General features: G+C 41.6%; 1 protein-coding gene across 1 annotated transcript in view; it reads right to left on the bottom strand.

Moving 5' to 3' along the window:
• Positions 1-833: 833 nt before the first annotated feature.
• Positions 834-17,305, bottom strand: part of sox1a (SRY-box transcription factor 1a) — an 85,397-nt gene continuing 68,925 nt past the window's right edge. Inside the window, exons 2-3 of the mRNA XM_058081164.1 lie at positions 12,643-12,788; positions 834-2,578 (exon numbers count right to left, since the gene is read on the bottom strand). Of these exons, the coding sequence (XP_057937147.1) occupies positions 1,444-2,556 (1,113 nt within the window). The 5' untranslated portion in view covers positions 2,557-2,578; positions 12,643-12,788 and the 3' untranslated portion in view covers positions 834-1,443. The remainder of the gene's footprint in view (positions 2,579-12,642; positions 12,789-17,305) is intronic.

The raw sequence follows: 17,305 nt of genomic DNA on the forward strand, positions 1-17,305 counted from the left end.
GCGTGTCAGCATGACTTGACAAAAGTGGTGGAAAAGAACTGAAATTCCAAATCATTATTCCATCCGTCACACGTTGGAGGGAAGAATATTAATAACCATTAACAATAATATGCAGCATGCAAGGATAAAATTAAATTAAGACTTGGCAATCTCTCCAAATGGGGCACGTTTATGTTGATAACCCTTTTGATCCGAATCGTTCATTCATATTTATATTGAATACAAATCCGATGTCTATGTCATTTTTAATGCAATTATAATATTTATTATTTTTAGTGCTTCAAAATCATTATCACTGAATTTTTACTTTTTTTAAATGGGCAGTTCACGTTAAAATAATTGCACGTGCTTGCGAAAACACAGTATATATTTTTTTTTTTTGAAAATTGACAATAATGCATAAGTGCATAATTTTATGATATGCAAAATAAATTTTAAAAAAGGTACGTTTCGTGCAAAGCAGTTTTTGAGATTAAAAAAACAACAAAAAATATTTGCACAGGCCATCTTCAATATTTCCATGAAAGAAATTATCACCTCCTCTACATTTATAGATGCCATATAATTCAAATAACATTATGACTAACACGAAATAACAGGTGGTTTGACAATTATTTACCAACCTGCAAAAGAAAGAACGTTATGAAGTTATCATATTGGTAATAAATTATAATCCTAAACAATAAGAGTTGATTCCCAGGCACATTATTTAAAATACGTGCCAGTAGTTTGCGCACAAAAAAAATAAAAGCAATTTAAAACCTTCATCAAAGAAGCCCTCTCTTGCGTTGAAAATGTAAATTTTTTGTATCCAAACTTATAAGACTTCAAAACAACATCTTGTGAAATTTATTCCATTCTTTGAGTGTGTGTGCCATTGCAGTAAGTATCAATGCTTTTTCTCTTTTTTGTAGAGAAAAGCACATAAATTACAATTAAAACAGCACGTTGCCAAGTCATCCTTTCTTTCAAATATTAAAAGTATTCACAATTTTACAGGAAGGGATTGTTACAATAAAACGGAGGGAGTGGAAACACAAAATGTTTTAAAGTTTTAAAAGCGATTATTCTCTCCCATTTCTTTCTTTCTTTTTTTTAAAAAAGCACTTTCTGTTAATATTGTAGACATTTTTTCAATAACTTACAAGAAATAAAAGGGGGTGGGGGTGTCTAAGGTGCACCAGGCATAGCTTAGACTTAAAAGGATTATAGCACAATAACTAAAAAATAAAATAATAAAATCTGAGCCCCCTCCTTATCCCCCCCCCCCCAAAAAAGAAACTAAGAATGTTGTAGCTTTCATTTACAATGTGATAAACATTCTGTACAAAATGCAGGTAGTTGACAGGAGCAGGGCTAAAAAAGAGGTAAATATTTGGTTATGTGTTCGTTTGCAGTTTCCAATGATTGAATAATAAATCAGGGGGTGGAGTGGGGGGGTCCTTAGATGTGAGTCAGCGGGACCGTCCCGTTCACTCCGGCCGTGGCGCTCTGGTAGTGCGCCGGCAAGGCGTGGAGCCGGCTCTGCATGGCGGGGTCCCCCGGCTCCCCGGTGGGCAAGTACATGCTTATCATCTCCCTCAAGTCCCCTGGACAGGGGCCTCGCTGGTGGGCCGCGGTCACCGGTGGGCTGACGCTCGGTTCGGACTTCACCAGCGAGCCCAGCGTCCCCATGGAGGAGGCGGCGGCAGCGGCGGCGGAGGAAGAGGAGGACGAAGAGGAGGACGAAGAGGAGACAGCGGAGGCTTGGTGCTGCGTGTAGCCGAGGGCGCCGTAACCGGACGGGGACGCGCTCATGTAGCTTTGCGAGTTCGAGATGGGGCTGTACTGGAGCGCGCTCATGTCGTAGCGGTGGACGGGCTGAGGGTTGTGGTGATGGTGGTGGTGCGGGTGTGCGTGGTGGTGATGCGGGTGGTGATGCGGGTGGTGGTGGTTGAGTGCGTGGTGCGCGCCTCCGCCCGGGTGCTGCCCGAAGGCGAGGTGCGCCTCTTGCATCATGGCAGCGGCGGCCGCGGCTGCAGCTACCTGTCCCGGGTAGGCGCCGTTCGCCCAGCCGTTCATGTGAGCGTAGCCAGAGCCGGCGGAGCCGCCGTGAGGCGCCCCCGGGCTCTCCAGTCTCTGGCCCACCGCGGAGGACGCCATGCCTAAGCCGCCGGCTCCGCCGGCTCCGGTGAGCAGTCCACCGGCGAGAGAGTACTTGTCCTTCTTGAGGAGCGTCTTGGTCTTCCGCCTGGGTCTGTACTTGTAATCCGGGTGCTCCTTCATGTGCATGGCCCGCAGCCTCTTGGCCTCGTCGATGAAGGGCCGCTTCTCAGCCTCGGACATCACCTTCCATTCGGCCCCCAGCCGTTTGCTGATCTCCGAATTGTGCATTTTGGGGTTCTCCTGCGCCATCTTCCTCCGCTGACCGCGGGACCACACCATGAAGGCGTTCATGGGCCTCTTCACCCGTTCCTGGTTCGCCTTGGAGACTGCGTTGGGCCCCGTTTGCCCCCCGGCCGTGTTGGTTTGGGGGCCGGGGGAGTGGAGGTCGGTCTCCATCATCATGCTATACATTCAAGCAGCTTTTCTGGGACAACTTCACCAGCAAGAAAAAAAAAACAAAGTTGTTTGAAATGAGCTCACACGGGCGGTGTCAGTAGTTTTCAGTCGACCCCCAAAGTGAAAGTAATATTCCCCCCAAAAAATGCTCTCCAATCCGGATGAGGACTGCAGCCGTCGCCCTGCTGCTTCACATCCACTCTGACAAAATGCACATTGGAGACACTCCGAGTTGACAAGTTGCTTGCAGCGGCGGCCATGTGACGCGGCCACTGACAGCACTTAAATGAGGCGCAGGCGGCCAATGAGGAGCCAGCTTGCAGGCTCATTTGCATGTGCAGGGTCAGCTGACTCCAGCAGATGTACAACACATTGGAAGGAGAGGAAGAGGAGGAGGGGGAGACGTGAAACATTTCCAAACCGATAAACAACAACAAAACAGCAAGAACTTTGCATTCAAGCTACATTTATGTTTTAAAAATAACTAAGTTAATTAACCTTTTCTTACATTTTGAATTTACAGTTAGGTTCAGAGGTTAGTTTTTATATCTTTTGCTCTAGGCTATATAGTACAAACAATATAAGGCCTGTATCATTTAGGTGTCCAAATGATTGAAAAATCCCCGAATGCTGGGGTACTTTCATATTTTTCATTTAGTAAAAAATGCTAAAATCAATTTAACAAAAAACAGCCTAACTCCAAATATAAACTTTTTCTACTATATTTCCTATGTTTTTCCAATGAGGGGAGCATGAAGACAAACTAACAGCCACCCTTTGTTTGTAAAATACTAAAACAATTCCTACACAAATTATGCTATGCTAGTTTTTTTTTCTTGAAAGTGTGGTATGTTCAGGGGCCAATAAAATATCAGCCTGCAGGGTGCACATATACTATCTAATAGGTACAGCCATATTAAGGCATGCCTTAATATGAATTGCAGAGTTTTGCAATTCATTTTCATGGACTCAGAAGTAAATGGGCAAAGTGTCAGGATTTGGAATAAAATTCAAGTTTTTGGATGAAAATAATGTGTTTTCATATAGTCATTTCAAGAATGCACTATATATGATGCACTATAGTGATGAGATATAATGAGATCTCCTTATTACCCAGTCACATATATAAACTGTAAACATTTGTGCTTAATTTGTTAAGCCCTGTGTCACACATACAGGCAAATATGGCCTATTCACCAAATTCCAAGAGTATTGAAGAGGAACTTAAAACTGCATGACAATAGCCCCACAGCAATGGGACAAATGCCAGTGCCTCGCAGTGCATTGTGGATCTTGTAGTCTACTGTAGGCAAACAGAATGCCATTTTCAGCACAATGTAATGACATCCTATTATGTACTGTATCTATCATAACACATAAAAGTGGACTTTATATATTTAAAAAATTAAGGGTTTGTATTCTTGATATGACCAAATTGATCACATTTGTTGTTATAATTGTAATTTATCCAAATCTTTCCATAAATCATCATCACAAGAACCTATTTTACCAGATTGTAATATTACCATATCATTTTCCTATGTATTTTAAACTAGCAAAGAGTATATTTGGAATACAGGAAGTGAACAAATGTATTGCAATTGATATGAAACGGATGGGGATCAGGATTAAATAAGCTTTCTATTGCTTTTTGGAAAAGTGGAACTGTGAATTATACTATGTGATGTTTTCCAATGTTAATTGCACGTTCAAAATAAATTAACAAATAAATCAATCAATCAGATATTTAATTGTACTATCATTCATTTAAATCATTGTTAATATTTACTGATTTGTATTCAAAAATATATAAATATTAAAATTTTTGGACATACTTTAAATTGTCAGAACTGATATTAAATAAGGAGATAAATAAGTAGAATCTTAATCATTGTTAGAATAAGAGTTGCTGAGCTACTTCCTCTGTTGAACACATGAGATTAACCTTCATGTTCATGGTGACATGCACTCTGCTAAACCCCTTTCACCCTTCTCCCTTCCTTTTCCACAAAAAAACCCTCTTAACAAACCCTCCACCTCTTTTGGGCACGACTATAGAGCTTTAATACATGCAAAAAGGAAAAAAAAAATATTGATCATGTGCTGCAAAACATTCACAAAAGTTCATTATTACTCGGAATAAAACGCACAAAATACATTTCCCCTGCAAAAAAAGTAACTGGTTCTATCAAATACACTATGTCCAAAAACACACACAATTCCACCTTTCATTTAAAAGTCTTTTCACACAGGATGCATAACAAATCCGCAATGAAAAATTCCCCCCCTCACTTACGCGTTTATCCCACGTCCACTCCACTCCAAGTAGCTTTCTCTCACCCGGCATCATAAAAATCTTAAAAAAAAACAACAACCCAAAAAACCCATCAATGCCCCACATAACATACAAGCATGGCCGCAACAAGCTAGAACAGTGCCAAGGATCCGAGCACCCAGTGCCGGTTTAAGAGCCAGCAGCTAGCGCGCACACACACAAACATAAGCACAGACACACGCACACGTTTAAAAAAAAACATTATTCCAAGTTATCGTTGCTTTCTGGAGGGGTGAAAAAGGGGGGGACTCGCTGCTAACATAATTGGCAGGGAGGCGTTTTTTTTGTGTGTGTGGCACGGAACAATAGCGAACAAGTATTCTAATAAATAATGCGTTTGTGGCTATCTAGCATGATTAGGCTGCATTGAGAGATGCATGGGTTCTGAGAGGGGGTTTGTGACGGATTCGAGGAGGAGGAAGAGGAGGGGGAATGACTTGGTGAGCAAGCACTCCCCCCAAAAAAACCCATCCATCTCAACACATCCTCCTGAAGAACCATACCCAAATCCAATACCATCGAGGAGTAAAGGATGCAAAATGATTGAGGTGTGTAGGGGGTTGACTTAGTAAACTAGCCTACATACATGCAATTCAATGCAAAATCAGTTTACATGACCATGCACAGCTTGCCAACATGTGGTAGTGACAGCCATATACACAGCCTGGGGGGGGGGGGGGGGGGGGGTGTTTTAGAGTTGGCAGGTGCCTCACCATGTGGTAACAAGGTGGGGAAAGTCCCATAATAACTATAACAAATGTAAATATAATTGTGTGTTTCTAGTATATCTAGTATTAATATGCTGGGTGGTTCCCAATGGAAATAATGTAAGTAGAAATGATCTGTTCCAGAGTCAAACTGTGGCCACCAAAAACTTTACAAGGGCAATGTTTTCGGTTTTAAATGGGACCTGTTGTGCTTTTTCCACGTTTCTGAACCATAAATGTAGTTAGCATGTTGCCAAAGTTTCGGATAATGAGCTTTGCGCATTTGGAAGTAAGCCCTGAAAGAAGTTTGGGATGGCTCAAAACGCTCGGTTTGAAAAGGCGTGGTAAAAACGTTCCTTTGTGACATCACAGACGGGCAAACGTTCTTATATATAAAATCTAAGCCCTCCGCCAAGTGCTGCTCCACTGTTTACTTGCTAGCAATGCCGCGTTACCTTACACGTTACCGATGCTGTAGAAAAGCTAACACTAAAATGATAAAGCTACCATTGACATTTTGAAGTATCCTCTTTTCTTGAGAAAATTCAGACTGTCCAGTTTTTACATCTGTATCGGATTCGGGATCCAACATATATGGCTGTATGTTAAAAGCGGACATTTTAAAAAGATAAATCGCCGTTTATTAACTCCTGTGCAGTTAGCGGCAGAAACCGGAACTCTTTCTATGCACTGGCAGTGTGACCAACCACAGCAGAGTGGGCGTGCTTGGAGGCGAGCTGTGGGTAGAATACATTAAAACTCCCATTCTTATAATAATCACAGTGATACCCTCAGTTCGGAGCTTGGGCAAGGTATTTGACCAGTCAACAATCTGGCCTCCCAGGGAACTTCAGGGGGGTTAGCCACTTGGTCCGATCTCTGGTAAGCTTAGCCACACCACAACACACCACCTTCCTGGTTCATGTTGTGTATAAAGTGCTACTTAGCTCGCTTAACCTCTTAAATTGGGGTAGAGTGGGGACCCCAAACTGCCCACTGCACTCAACAAAGGAAAAGTTGGAGCTTCCCAAAAGCATTGGGAGAAGGCTGCTACACCACAAGGCACCACAAACAGATGCTCAAACCTGCTGCAGAAACCATCAGCAAGAGGCTCAGCGGCTGTAGTTGAATGCGCAAGGACCTTTGCCAAGGGCAGGACAAAAGGCAAAATGTATGACCGATTCATGATATTGGGTTCACAACTACGAGACAAGAAGATATTTTAACATGAATGTGAAGAAAACTACAATGACAAAATATAGGACTGAACAAACTGACCAGACTTTTATATAACTGAGCCACAAAAAATGCATTATATTTTGAAATGTTTTATAACTTTGCATGTAGGTCCACAAACAAAAAGAGAAACAAAGGCAAAAAAATTATAAACACTGAAATAATGACAGTAGTTTTAGCTGCTACTACTAATAATTTACCATGTTAATGTGTAGTTATATAAAGACATTGTGTTTTGATCTGACAAATCCTAAGTAACTTTGATCAAATGTAGAATTACTACAGCTTTTGCTTCTGTTGAACTGTGACAAAAAAAAAAAAAACGTCACAAGTGAGTGACGCTGGAAATGGTGAGTGCAGGTATAATTGCAAGGTTTATAGTGTGCACAAAGCACTTAATGTTCGATTCCAATCCTACCTCACTCACTGCCATTTAATGTTACGTGTGCTAGCATTCACAGTAGTGATGCCAGTAATCTGATAGACTTCAGGCTTCCTTCTTCCCACAGCTTTTCTGTTTTTTCTTTCTGTTTTTGCTTTTCTAAACCAGAAATATCGTCACCCCTATTGACTGTTGAAGCAGAACACAGGGGATTTATGGAACACTCACCTCACAACGCCCGAAAAACACTGGACATTACAGGCGGAGCAAGGACCAGAGACAACAAGATCGATCAACTCTTCAGCACCTTCTGATCAATCGATGCTGGGTCAGGTGAGCGACCGTGTCTGATGTTGCAAAACCCGAAACCCGCTATATGAATTTTAGCAATGAAATGATTATTTTTGGGCTGCAGGGCATAATTATATATTTTTATATTTATATATTATATATATATATTTATATATTATTCTTTTTCTCCCAGGAGCTTCCGAAGCTTCCCCCATTCCTCTCATTTCCTTAAAAGAGACCAACACAGAGTAACAACATGGCTACCACTGAACTGGTTTGGGTTTGCAGCAGCAGGTGTGAAACGAGTGACTTCAGGCTGCAAAGTTTGTCTGAAGCATATTGCAACAAAAGGCAGCATCACAACAAACTTTGTGCTATTGTAGACTGAGTCGGTGTACCTAATAAAAAGGGGAGCACATGTTGAACAACAAAGAACACAATGTTATTTTCCATCAGTGCGGTACACACTACATCCTGTAGTAAAAAATCTGAATGGATAGACAAGATGTCAAAACATCCAATTCAGCATTATTTACAAGACACCCGTCACGCAACTGCCGTGTCGGGATAAACTTGCACGCGTGGACGTGATGTGTGCCAGACGCCCCGACTTGGCACGTCCTCACTAAGCCAAACGGTAACCTCAAACTGCCAAAGCAAGAAGGTGTGTGCGCGCCTTTTCGACAGCGCCATTCAAAATCTGGGCCACTCTTGTCTACGAGCAATTTGTTCTTTTGTCACTCGCTATTTTTATCTCCTTGCTGCCTTTCCTGAGAGCGCATATATGAGAGCTTGATGGAGTGGAGTGGTGAGTCAGAGGCAGGATGACACCACCACCACAAGGAAGAAGAAGCGGAGATACAAAGAGGGGAGGGAAGAGGACCAGGGAGGCCAGTGTCAATCCGGCGGCAAACAGCAGTGGATAATCATGGTCTTTAGGAAAACACTGTGTCCATAATGCTATTACCCGGGATTACCTACTCCAGCAGCGAAGGCAAGACTCTCTCCACAATATGCCACAGACCTTTCAGATAATCATCTTATCACAGTTGACAAACCCATAAGAAACATCCCATTATTATTCCACAAAGGAGGGGACGGGGGTATGTTTGGCCGAAGACATAAATAAGGCCAAATTAAAGTGGAACCTCGAAAGCAGAACACCCTTTTCTGGGGAATATATGGGCTCTAAAGTTGCACAAAACAACAAGAGTTTGACGTAAAATGCCAGTGTACTTTACAAGACCACAATTCAACGGACATAATATGCTTTTTTGTTGGCTTTTTGGAGATACTTCCTCCGAATAAGTCAGAAGAATAACACGAGAAGTGAGTAACTGCACCCACTTTGACCTCCACTACCTATTTATGTTGGTTGACTTATGGTGGAACACAAAATGAATGCCCCTGAGTTCCAAAACTTAAGAATTCAACCAACCAACTAATCTTTTTTGAGGGAGAATCTTTTTGCTAAATTAAAGAATGTGAACCATCACCATGAATATCATAAAAAAAAAGATTCCCTCATAGTTCATGAGATGTCAGTTCAGTGCAAATAAACTGCACACACTTTCATTTATGATACTTGTCAATGCAGGTTCCTATATGGTGGAACCCAAGACAAAATTCAAAGGATTCAAACTGTCACACATGATGCCCTGCCTGACCACAGTGGACCTTACAAGACATCAGTTCTAATAATGCTGCACATTGTACTTATTCTTTCACTTTTTATGTTTTGTTTTGCAGCTCCTGTTAAGGGAGGAAGTACTGTATAAGAATAAGAAGAATACAGTAGTTATTGTAGTGATGGGCAGTGACGTTCATGGCTGGGGAGGCACTGACTTATCCTCACGGGGTCGCTGGAGCCTATCCCAGCTGTCTTCAGGCGAGAGGCGGGGTACACCCTGGACTGGTCGCCAGCCAATCACAGGGCACATATAGACAAACAACCATTCACACTCACATTCATAGGTATGAATGTGAGTGTGAATGGTTGTTTGTCATTGTTAAAAGACGTTGTACAACCAATCAGGATGTAGAAGACAATACTGAATTTCCCACAATGCAATTCTTCTTAAAGGGCCACGCTCAGCCTGTAACAGCATTCTTACGCTGTAAAATTGTTTTTGAAAAAGCACTAAAATTGCACTTATGAAATTCTGCGAAATAGAAAATCCGGAAAACTGTGAACTGTGATGGAGCAAGGGAACAAGGGAGGAGTTTCCTCGGACACAAACCTCCAACTGACATGACAGCAGAGCAGATTCATTCATTCTCTACCACTTTTCCTCTTGAGGAAGGGTCGCGGGGGTGCTGGAGCCTATCCCAGCTGTCTTCGGGCGAGAGGCACATATAGACAAACAACCATTCACACTCACATTCATACCTATGGACAATTTGGAGTCACCAATTAACCTAGCATGTTTTTGGAATGTGGGAATGTTGGAATATGGCATGCAAACTCCACACAGAGATGGCCGAGGGTGGGATTGAACTCGGGTCTCCTAGCTGTCTCCTATCTCCTAGTCTGCGCTAGACTGCTGTGCAGTCTGTCAAATAGTGGGGCGTGCCCCATGGTGGTGCTTTTTTGCTAAAAAAAAAACAAAAAACGTATGCACCCACTTTGATTTGTGGTGACCATTCACTAAATGGTGGAATGCACTTAGCTGATTTTGAGGAAACTTATGAAGAAAACACACCTCTAAAATTAATATCAGCTACCCATTTATGTGATCCGCTACACAGTGGAAATTCAAAAGACAACCATCCTTAAAGTCGAAAGTTATGAATTACAAATTCAGTAAAAAAAAAAAGCACCTCTGTAAAATTTAACAGATGTACATTAGCATGCAAGATACACTCTCAATCTGACAATTACATGAAAAGAGTTTACCTCTCCGGTTATCAATTAGCCATATAACCCCCTCCCCGTCAGTGACAGGCAGAAGCAGAAACTGGTAGGTGCTAATAGCATCGCCACGGTGATGGAGTGAAAAAGTAAGAAGAAGGAGGAGGGTGCAAGTCATCTGTGGCTAACACATCTCTAATTAGAGCTCGCAGTCAGTCATTACTGATGTAATAGGGTGTAACACTAATGGCTATCAGGCCAAGCCCCTGCAAACAACACAGGAGGAGGAGGTGGCTAGGTCACAGCCCATTAGCGGGAAGTCTTTTCTTTTCTTTTTTTTTTGATGATGGCAAAATTCTCTCATGTTAGTCCAATATAAAGATGTACAAGAAAACAGTAGCGTAACAGGCACAACAAACCACTTTGGCACTTACACTTAGCAAAAGATGCACCCTGCACCCTGAATCCCATTCACTGCTAGAACACTACTTATTTTTACACACTGAATTGCAGGAAAACTACAGTACAACAGCAAGGTAAGCATCATACACATAAGTAAGATGGCAGCATTATACACTAAATTCAATTGATATTTAACTCCCGTGGAGTGGTTTGTGCGCAGGCCACACAGCTAGGAGCTACAGGGTTCAATTCCACCCTCGGCCATCTCTGTGTGGAGTTTGCATGTTCTCCCCGTGCATGCGTGGGTTTTCTCCGGGTACTCCGGTTTCCTCCCACATTCCAAAAACATGCTAGGTTAATTGGCGACTCCAAATTGTTCATAGGTATGAATGTGAGTGTGAATGGTTGTTTGTCTATATGTGCCCTGTGATTGGCTGGTGACCAGTCCAGGGTGTATACCACCTCTCGCCCGAAGACAGCTGGGATAGGCTCCAGCAACCTCGTGAGGATAAGTCAGTGCCTCCCCAGCCAGGAACCTCACTGCCCATCACTACAATAACTACTGTATTCTTCTTATTCTTATACAGTACTTCCTCCCTTAACACCATTTGTTGCATTTAGAGTTGCAAAAAAACAGAAAAAGTGAAAGAATAAGTGAAAGAAAAGTGAATGAAAAAGTGAATAATAAGTACAATATCCAAATTGTCCAAATTGTCCATGTCTATATGTGCCCTGTGATTGGCTGGCCACCAGTCCAGGGTGTACCTCGCCTCTCGTCCGAAGACAGCTGGGATAGGCTCCAGCACCCCCAGCGACCCTCGTGAGGATAAGTGGTAGAAAATGAATGAACTCCTATTTTGTTGTGGAACCTCTAAGGTCCAAAATGATCCTTTCCAGATTTCCTTTAGAAATACTGGTAACATCAATAATGGATTCCAGGGTCACAATACGACTACATTAAATAAGATAATAATAATCAGTAATCGGACATTGGTCTGATATCAGTTGAAAAATGAGTATCTGATTATATCGTCCTGTATCTACAAGTTCCAATACAAGCATATCATGTACAATTTCTCACCTGGGGGCACAGAACTGAGAAAGTTTAATACAACCAACCTCATCACGTATTTGAAGCTGTCATTTCAAAAAATCACCTTAATGGTCCTAATGGTTGGGCTGCCTTTTCTTTTAATGGAACAATGGAGCTCCAGTGTGTGCAGGGGCGTCAACTGGCACATAGCTATGTGGAGAACTTTCAGGGGGCAATCCCTCATGATAATATGATGGTAATATCTGTTTTTTTTTTTTTAACAGGACAACACTGTGGTTCTTAATACCCGCCTGACAACAGCCTTGAACATTTGCAATAAATTACTTACTCAAACAACGTTTTTTCTCATTCCCGTTTTGTATTTTTGAAGCTCTACTGAAAACCTCAGTGCAAAATTTTTAGTTTGAGTGTATAGTGGAATGGACAATTCGGAACACAATGGGAACACTCCATTCATTCGTTCACTTGGTTGCAACCAACAGAGGTGCCGGTGATTAAGTCTAAAAGGAGTGTGCTATCTAAAGAAGTGGAAGAACGTGACTTCAGCTATGAAAAGTTGAATAAATCCATGTAAGGGAACAACCCCTCCAGGCAGCACAACTTTCATGGAAATAGGAGTTCAGAACAATCAAAGAAACTTTCCAATTGCAATAAAAACATTATAATTGCTGACTAAACCGGTTGTTTGCGGCTTTGCTTCATTGTGCGACATAAGCTACATTGTGTACCTTTGCTAACAACATTATCATCAGCTTGGCCTTTAAGGAAGCTGCAGGACCTCAGAGAAAGAGTAAAGAGTGTCTTAGAAGCCAGGTTGGGATTCTCCTCAGTTGTCAAACTTACCAGAATGTGAAAGAAGGTCATCATCCCCGGGAGGCGCCTCCAAAGTCAAAGCCCACCTTCCTTTCACGTGCCCTTTAGCTTGCCCTATCAAGACTGAACACACACCTGTGCCTCCGCCATCTTTGTCCCCCTGGTGCAGGAACTTTCTGCATGAAAAAAGAAGAAAAAAAAAAGCTCATCTTTTAGTCTCTGCAAAGCAGCGACGCTTTACTGTAATTGGAAAATGAATTTTGTATGAATTAGTTAAACAATGAAACAGAAATGGCATCGTTAGCAGATAAGGCAGGTAATATGTGTATTAGAGCTTCCAGTCAGTTTGTAAATGTGTGTGTGTGTGTGTGTGTGTGTGTGTGGTGCAGCACAGATGCATATCCAATTGGCTGCAGCACAATAACACACTATTCTTATGTTAATCAAGGAGGCCATTAATGTTTACATTGGCAAAATCAGGCCTTCCAAAGGACTACCATTCAATTCTTGCTAAACAGGCATAATTAGTTCCCTCTTAAAGCCATATTCCATTAACTCACAGGTGACTCCATCCCAGTTTCATCAAATTTCCTCTCTCGTTTTGCATGATAATGCAATTTAAAAGCAAATGACATATTCAGAGCACTTGCAGAGGCAGAGCACCTATGGGGAGAAAATATGTTTTTTTTCTTAAATGGATCTTTATACTTAAAAGTGTTGTCCATAATTCTGTGCGTGACTTGTTCACTGGGTTATAAATGGCTTATTAAAGATTAGCCAGTTTGAAATCCTTTGCAGTTTTTGTGATCACGCCTGAGACAAATCGGCCACTTCATAGGGACAAGTAAATACATCTAATTCTGTCTTTAGAGAAGTAGACATTTAACAATATATTTATTATTTTATTACCATAGAACCAGAAAAGTAAACTATAGAAAAGGGTCTGGCTGTGAATTGCAATTAAAGTATCTGTTTTCAAAGTGTGGCACAGTGGTCCTCCAGTCAGAGATCATAATACAACAATACAACTGAAAAACTGCTTTTCTGGAGCCTCTATCATCGTAGAGACTAAAAACTATTAAATTCACTTTTAAAATTTACTAAAGTTGGCTTGTGCAGAAACCGGATGGTTGGCAGTTAAAAACCCAGCACCTTCCATCCCAGTCACTGCTGTTGTGTCCTTGGGCATTGTCAGCTGAGGCTACAATATTAATTATGGTGTGTGACTGTGGCATGAATGGATAATGAATTATCAGTATAATGTGCTTTGGGTGTCTTGAAAGGTGCTGTATATATACAGTTAATTATCATTTATCAAGTTAACTTAGGTTTGAAAAACAAGTGTTGTCTTTATTTTTCTCAAGCTGCTGCACCTCTTCTGGAGTCTGCCATTCAGGAGAGGCCCATAAAATAAATTACATTATTATTATTAGTGAGATCACCTCAATAACACATTAGGAGCAGTGAAAAAAACAACAAAAACAAAGCAGTTTTACAATTTTTTTTGTTGAAAATGACTTGAAAAGTCTTGAATGGATTTGGATGAAATTTTGGAAATAAGACATAGACGGACTGATTATATTTCAGGGGTGATCAGGATCACCATCCATCCATTCATCCATCCATCTTCCTCTGCTTATCTGGTTTCAGTTTCAGTAGGGAAGCCTTTTCCCAGCTGGGCATGCCCTGAACAGCTTACCAAGGAGGATCACCATCCGGATCCAGGATTTTTTTTTTTAACATTTTGTCATTTGTGCATATAACTACACCAAAAACGGTCAGAGCACTTGGGAAAAAATGCCGGACAAATTTCTAGATTCTACAAAATATCAAAGTATGAACCAAACAATTGAGAATTATAATTTTGACGTGATTCACAAGTATGGTGTTTGGCAGATTACAATATATCTGACAGTGTTCATTATCTCTGCAATGGCAGAATCTTTGCGAATGTACCATGTTGTGCCACATGTGTGTGTTTTTTCCTGCATCATAACAGGCGAACCTGAACGCATCTAATCTCGGCCTTTAATAGTCATGTTGTCACTCTGTGGGAAGCACACTTATGATTTATATAGGTAGGCAAGCTTCACATGTGTTGCAAGTGCACGTGCACACACACACACACACACACACGCACACACAATGTAATGGATAGGAGCCGGCTGAGGGCGTCTGTCAGGGGCGACTGTTCTAATCAGAGCAGTGGGGAGAGAGATAAAGGAGAAAATAATGAGTGTGGCATCGGGCCTTTCATAGCGCAACAAAAGGCCACGGGATCAGATAGACACACACAATGTGGAGAGGAGGAGGAGAGGAAAAGGGGAGAAAGGGAGTGAGAGGGAGGAGAATATGTGTGTGTGTGTGTGTGTGTGAGCAGCGTTTGCTAATAAGCCGTCCCGCACTGTAACAGTTTTAGGAAATGTAAGCTTACTTTGATGGTGCTAAATGATGGCCGTTTCCATAGCAATGTGGACGCCTATCCTCGCCATTCTCTCCCCCCTCGCCGACCACATTCTCACATTTCCAGTAAAAATACCACCCGCCGATTAGTGCTGCTTCATTTACGGCCTTGTGGGATAATTTCATCCTTTGATTATTAATGCCTAATTTCCCGAGATTACACCTCTTGGATTATTAATGCCTAATTTAGCACTGATGACTCTCCGTCATTAGACAGTGCCCAAACAACGGCAGTGGTCTGTGCACATACACATGCAGGAACACACACACACAGTCAGATAATGACAGAGTTCACAGGAGGCTTCTGTGTGTGTTAAGTTGATTGCCACCTTTTCCGAAAAAAAAAAAAAAAAGCCAAAACTCCCATCAAACTTTAAAATTAAAAGAAATACTAATTAGAAACTGCAAGCAAGGAGAAATGAGCAGGCAGACTGCGAACAGAAAATCCTATTCACAAACTTAATGAGCTTGTCGAAAGCTGAATAATTGATTTCTAATTCTAGCCTGCAGCTGTTGACCCAACCAGCGAGTGTTCCCCCCCCCCACCCCCCCATTGAATGGAGCCGAAAATATGTCGTCGCGCTCCGACTTGGCACTGTCGGCTCTGCGGCGCCGTTAACCAAACCCTGTCACGCCTACGTCACACTTTAAAGGGTTTTATATTGGCGACGGATGTAAAGTTTTGACAGTTAAAGCCTTGATCTCAAAACATACACATGATCCTTTTAATGGCTTCATCCTCCCTCGGATTATTAGTTTCACGTTAGTAGTAGAACCTGAAAAGTTGAACATAACCTGCTCCGGAATGCTTTTCCCATAGGAAATAACAAGAATTATCGAAATAATTACCTGTACCCTAGTACCTTGACGTTACAATCCTGCAAAATGTACATCATTTGGACTTTGACTGAACATTTTGAGGAAAAATTGGCCTCCAACAAGTGCAACTCGGTAGATCTCATTTTTAGTCAACATGAAAGGATCAAAGGATTTGTGACACCTTCCAGAAGGATGACATCCTTCGGTAAGAGGGAATAAAGAATAATGTTACACCGAGGAAAAAAACATAACAACTGGAAACTACCGTTCAAGGCCGCTTTGAACACTCCAGTCAAAACAAGACAGGCAAACAAAGAGTGGCGGATGTTGCGTTTCTATACTTAACAAAGTGTATTAGAGAGGAGATTGAGGGCAGCAAGAAAACAGAGATACCACTCTGTAGTCCACTCACTGTAAATCATTCCAAGGTTGTTGTTGTTGTAGACCTAATTTCATCCAAGTGGAGACTAAGGGCGGCAAGATCTCATTAGGTTCATAGTTTTTATTCGCAAAGACACCCGGAAAGCTGTATTAAAGTGGATGCCACTAAACCTCAGTTGTACGACAATTGACTTATTCCATAAGAGGAAAGAGCCTCAACAAGAGGGAAAGAATGTTACCATACATTCGTCACTTAAAGTAACAATCTTTTTTCCATAATAACATCATAACTTATTCATTTGTTCATTTTCTACCGCTTATCCTCACAATAGTTGCGGGCATGCTGGAGCCTATCCCAGCAGTCTTCGTGCAGTCACCCTGGACTGGTCACCAGCCAATCACAGGGCACATATAGACAAACAACCATTCACACTCACATTCATACCTATGGACAATTTGGAGTCACCAATTAACCTAGCATGTTTTTGGAATGTGGGAGGAAACCGGAGTGCACACAAGGGGAGAACATGCAAAACTTGCAAACTCCACACAGAGATGGGTGGAATTGAACTCGGGTCTCCTAGCTGTGAGGCCTGCAGGCTAACCATTAATCCGCCGTGCAGCCTGGTGCAGTACATTTTTCATCAAAATAGAAGAAATGCTAAAATGTTGTGTTGCTGACGGATGTTCACAGAATCCAAGTGATATTGAAATCCCAATTAACCCAGCATGTTTTTGGAATGTGGGAGGAAACCGGAGTACCCGGAGAAAACCCACACATGCACAGGGAGAACGTCATAACTTATTACGCTTAATTAAGAATGTTTAAAAAATGTACTACAGATATCCTCAATTCTGTCTGTTCATGTGGAAGAAAATGTTCTGTGATATATGAGGAGCTGAGTTCAAGTTTATTGAACTATATATACTAATATACTAATATACTATATATACTAATGTGATATACTAAGTTCTATGTGAAGTATTTCCATAATGCCTCATATTAACTCATTAGCAAGATCTCAATTTA

This window comes from Doryrhamphus excisus, chromosome 9, assembly GCF_030265055.1.
Source record: "Doryrhamphus excisus isolate RoL2022-K1 chromosome 9, RoL_Dexc_1.0, whole genome shotgun sequence".
NCBI classification, from domain to species: Eukaryota; Metazoa; Chordata; class Actinopteri; order Syngnathiformes; family Syngnathidae; genus Doryrhamphus; species Doryrhamphus excisus.